The sequence below is a fragment of the Dipteris shenzhenensis genome, chromosome 32 (assembly GCF_047967505.1).
Source record: "Dipteris shenzhenensis isolate YYH24624 ecotype China chromosome 32, Dip_SZ_1.0, whole genome shotgun sequence".
NCBI classification, from domain to species: domain Eukaryota; kingdom Viridiplantae; phylum Streptophyta; class Polypodiopsida; order Gleicheniales; family Dipteridaceae; genus Dipteris; species Dipteris shenzhenensis.
Genome location: NC_141627.1, coordinates 44,277,905 through 44,281,949, shown reverse-complemented (window position 1 = coordinate 44,281,949; position 4,045 = coordinate 44,277,905). Strand labels below are relative to the sequence as shown.

At 40.6% G+C, this 4,045-nt stretch overlaps 1 protein-coding gene across 1 annotated transcript; it reads left to right on the top strand.

Annotated features, from left to right (window-relative positions):
* The first annotated feature begins 1,476 nt into the window (after positions 1-1,476).
* LOC147880821 (uncharacterized) lies at positions 1,477-3,552 on the top strand. The gene is made up of 6 exons (XM_087370669.1): positions 1,477-1,664; positions 2,061-2,170; positions 2,561-2,639; positions 2,759-2,897; positions 3,146-3,259; positions 3,361-3,552. Exons 1-6 carry the CDS (start codon positions 1,477-1,479, stop codon positions 3,550-3,552), a joined length of 822 nt encoding a protein of 273 aa, XP_087226795.1.
* Positions 3,553-4,045: the final 493 nt, after the last annotated feature.

The window sequence follows — 4,045 nt, the reverse complement described above, 5'->3', positions numbered from 1 at the left end:
TATTAAGGGCAAGTTTAACTTTTGATAATGAAACTTTTTTCTAGATTTGCAACCTTTGAATTATATCTCTAAAGAACCACTGAAATACTTCTTTGAGACTATTTGCCTTATGTCTTCTCTGAAATGTTGTGTATGTAAAAAAAAAGCATTTTTGGCTATGTAATGAGACTTTTTCATTCCTTGTGTGGATCATATTGTAGGGCATCCATATTGTGTGGACCATATTGTAGGGCATCCATACTTTTTAACAAAATATGAAAGGTGGTTATATCAAATATGCTACGATCATAGAAAATATTAAGTCACTATTTTGTAGACCATGTTTGAAAGTGCAAACTATGCATATGAAACAAATTAGTTTAACTTACCATGTAGTGTGTTATGTTGCAACTAGGCTTGTTTCATTGATTTTTTAAAAGTTTTAAGCTCCTCTTCTAATGCATGATGATCACTCTTGGTCCATATCTTTGTCACAAAGTTGGAAAACTTGTCTAAGGATTTCCATCTACATCTACTTTAACATTTCAAAGAACACCATCTACCATATCATCTTTAATTGCATTATGCACATGCTTCCAAAGGCCGTGTCTCCACTCTAAAAACATATCTTGATCATCTACCAACCTTCCGTTCTCTTTGTGGTTCTGATAAAAACATTCTTGGTTTGACTCTAGCAATTGACGGCTTGATCGAAACATCCTTTCCATTTGAGGACTTCTTGATGTCTGCTATGATATGAACATCTCCTCCATGGAGACCCATGTCCGATATTACTTTTTCTAATGCAGCAATTACTTTTTTCCTATGTTTTTTTGGTCGAAGCTTCCAAGCGAATCCAATATATAAAAAGACCAACTTTTTGATGATTCTAAGTAAAGCATGCAATGTGCATGTATGTACATTGCACAAAGGAATATCAAGAACTGCTTTAACTAGCGTGTATTTGAACTAGCCCTAAGAAAACGTGTGTGAAATGCCACGTGATATAAGTAGAGGAGCATATGCAGTCCATAGCGTGTGGAATATGCAGGTTGCGTGAATATGCTCGGCATCCTCCTCAGCATCTCTCTCTCTCTCTCGCTCGCTCGCTCGCTCTCTTTTCATCATATAATTGATTGATGAGAACTCTTCTTCTTGTTACACAGCGCTTTCCACTCCTACCATTCCGCCCACATCCTCCTTCTTTGCTCCGCACATGTGTTGAAGCTCCATGATTGAGCCGCTCTGAAAATGTTCTTCATTGCTGCTTGATCTACCGCAAGCACAGTTTCATCTCCATCATCATCTACAAAATTCTTCCGGCCTCTACTCCCTCTCTTACCCAATTTTCATTGCTAGTCGCGGCCTCCGCGAAACAGAACTTGTTCACTCGACGCATCGTCCTTCTCTCCCTTTGTTGGATTCTTACGCTGCCAACTCCACGAGCCGGCCGATATCCGCGTCCGGCAGGACCGAATTAAATTTAAATTTGTCGACATGTCGAACGCAGATTGTAAATCCATGGTACAGACCAAAGCAGGAGACTGTAAGACTCTCCTCCGCGGCACTTACGGTGTGCGCGTAACGCCTAACAGTCGCGTTGAAGAGACGTATTGTTCTCCAGCTCAGGACCACAGATCACAATCGCACAGATCAGTTCAACCACAACGCATCCGGTTTTACAAGTACAGTCTCTTTTCTCTTCGTCTTCGTTTCACTTTGTGCTCCAGAGAACACACACCGGCCGCGATCTTTACCACGAATGTGTAGTTCATTTCCTTGCACATATTCTTAGATCGCATTTAGAGTCGCAAATTGAGGAATCTCGATGAAATCCAAATTAACTGCTGCAAATAGACAATACCATAGTGTTGAGGCATATTTCACGTTTTTTAGACTGATGCAGCCCTATCATTTATGAATCTTGCAAAATGCATCCTTACGGCTTGCGCCTATATCAAAATCACTCGAGCTGTAACATAAATATCTTGCTTTGAAGCAGTTTACATTTCGATCGACAAACTTGACTATTCTGTTTTTACATTCCTCAAATCTTTATCGCTGTTATCGTTTCGTTGCAGAATACATGATCGTAATGGCATGCAAAACTTACAATTTGTGGAGCAATGCTTGAAAAGATTGTGGAAGGGGAGGCCGTCTTTGTTCATGATGCCATTACCTCATAAGCATGGTACATCTAACTTCTCATTTCAAGAACTCTATGAGTCGTCCGCATGTGTAAGGATACGATCATCAAATGTCTCCAATTTCCAATCTAGTTATTTAAGTCACTGGGTATTGAATGTCAAAGCCTAACTCCAACAAAGACCCATCAGCTTGCAATTGTTTTTCATTTAAGAAAATTTCTTCGCATTTTCAAGAGTTAAAGGTCTTAAAACGTCTTTACTAATTTCCTAGTAGAGTGTCCTATGTCCCAACTGCTTTTATTTCATTACAGCATGAAATGGAGGGTTAGCTCCTTGATTCCTTTTTGCTTCACTTCTGTATGTGATTAGAATTTGGTGGCTACAATTTCAACTCAAGGATTTGAAATATAACGGAAGATTTGTTTAGTTTGTAGGTGACAGCAATCCACTCGAGACGATTGCGAATGTTTTAACGTCTGTACCTTTCATTTTTGTTGGACTTCGAGTTCCAAGGTAAGCCTGCGGCTCCTTAATCCCCCCTTTCGTTCCTATTGCTATGCGCTTTGTTAATGTTGCACCCTCTAAGAGCTCTCACCCTGTGACCCTGTCGTAAAAACTATTGCGACTCTCAGAGAGAAGATTGCCACAAAGCTGTATGCCAATTCCATCATTGGAGTCGGTCTTGCTTCTAGCTTGTACCATACGTCTAGAGGAGATGCTAGAAAAATATTCAGATGGGGAGACTACGCAATGATCTCCACTTCGGCCCTGGTAAGAGAACTACACTCTTTCCAAAGGCTCCGAGCTGGCATTTGAATTCTAGGCAGCAAAGTAACGCATGTGAGTAACTGTCGATGAAGTTGATTTATAGCGTGAAGCGAAGATTTGTCCGGATTGGATTATTCGGTTGGAACGTTGGGATGATTCTATTCATGTAGCAACTGAAAGAATTATCCCTCATATAGCGTGATTTGTAACAGTATAATAGCAGAGTATGATGGGTTCGCAATCTAATGCAGTGTCTGACGAGAGCTGTAAGGAGTGAGAATCAAAGGGCATTCATCATAGCCTCCGCATTGTTGCTACCTTTTAAGCCTTCATTCGTCACAGCTATTCATACGGGGCTGACTGAGGTTCGTCCCTCTCTCTCTCTCTCTCTCTCTCTCTATGTATATATTTCGTGCGAGCGCTGCAGACTCTCAATTCGCTAATGCAGCCGTTGGTGGGGATATAGATAACATTTTATCGGAGAGTACGCGCAGATCCGGCCTTGAGGAACGCCCATACCGTGCATGCGGCATCATCGTTAGTGGGGTGCGCTCTATTCTTCGCCGACGGAATGCTTCCTGACACCCCCTTTATACATGCCGCATGGCATCTCGCTGCAGCCGTGGGCGTCGCCACATATAACAAGCTTCTAGTGTAGAGGTCAACCTGCTGTGTGTACCTCGTTAGAGGAGCTTTGCATGCATCTGGAGAGAAAAGCAAACCGTTGGATTGGCCAATTCTTAGTTGTTGATATAGCTGATTGTTAACGACCATTGGTTGTAATATTCACAAGATGTAACAGACATTTTTGTTATTGTGAATCATTTTTTTTCTCCACTTCGTCTTTGAAGCCAACCATGGCCTAGGTGATTGTCATTTGCACTGGAGGAACCATATGTTGACTCTATGTTTGCGCCTAGATGTGAGCATACGGAGCAAGGCAGATAGATGAATTGCAACGTGTTAAATTTTCACATTAATTTTGTAGCACAAGTGGTTATAGTTGTTTGTAAAATGAAGTCAATACCAAGGTCTAAATTATTATGACATTTTGTTTAGTATATAAAAGTTTTAAACTATGTTCCCGAATTTATTTATTGTTTAACACATTGTGTGTTATATATATTTGGTAACTATTGCACTCAATGCAA

Coding starts and splice junctions, on each gene's coding strand:
- LOC147880821 (XM_087370669.1), top strand. CDS start 1,477: ATGTCGAACGCAGATTGTAAATCCATGGTACAGACCAAAGCAGGAGAC. Junction 1,665..2,060: donor CAACGCATCCGGTTTTACAA/GTACAGTCTCTT, acceptor GTTTCGTTGCAG/AATACATGATCGTAATGGCA. Junction 2,640..2,758: donor GTTGGACTTCGAGTTCCAAG/GTAAGCCTGCGG, acceptor TGCGACTCTCAG/AGAGAAGATTGCCACAAAGC.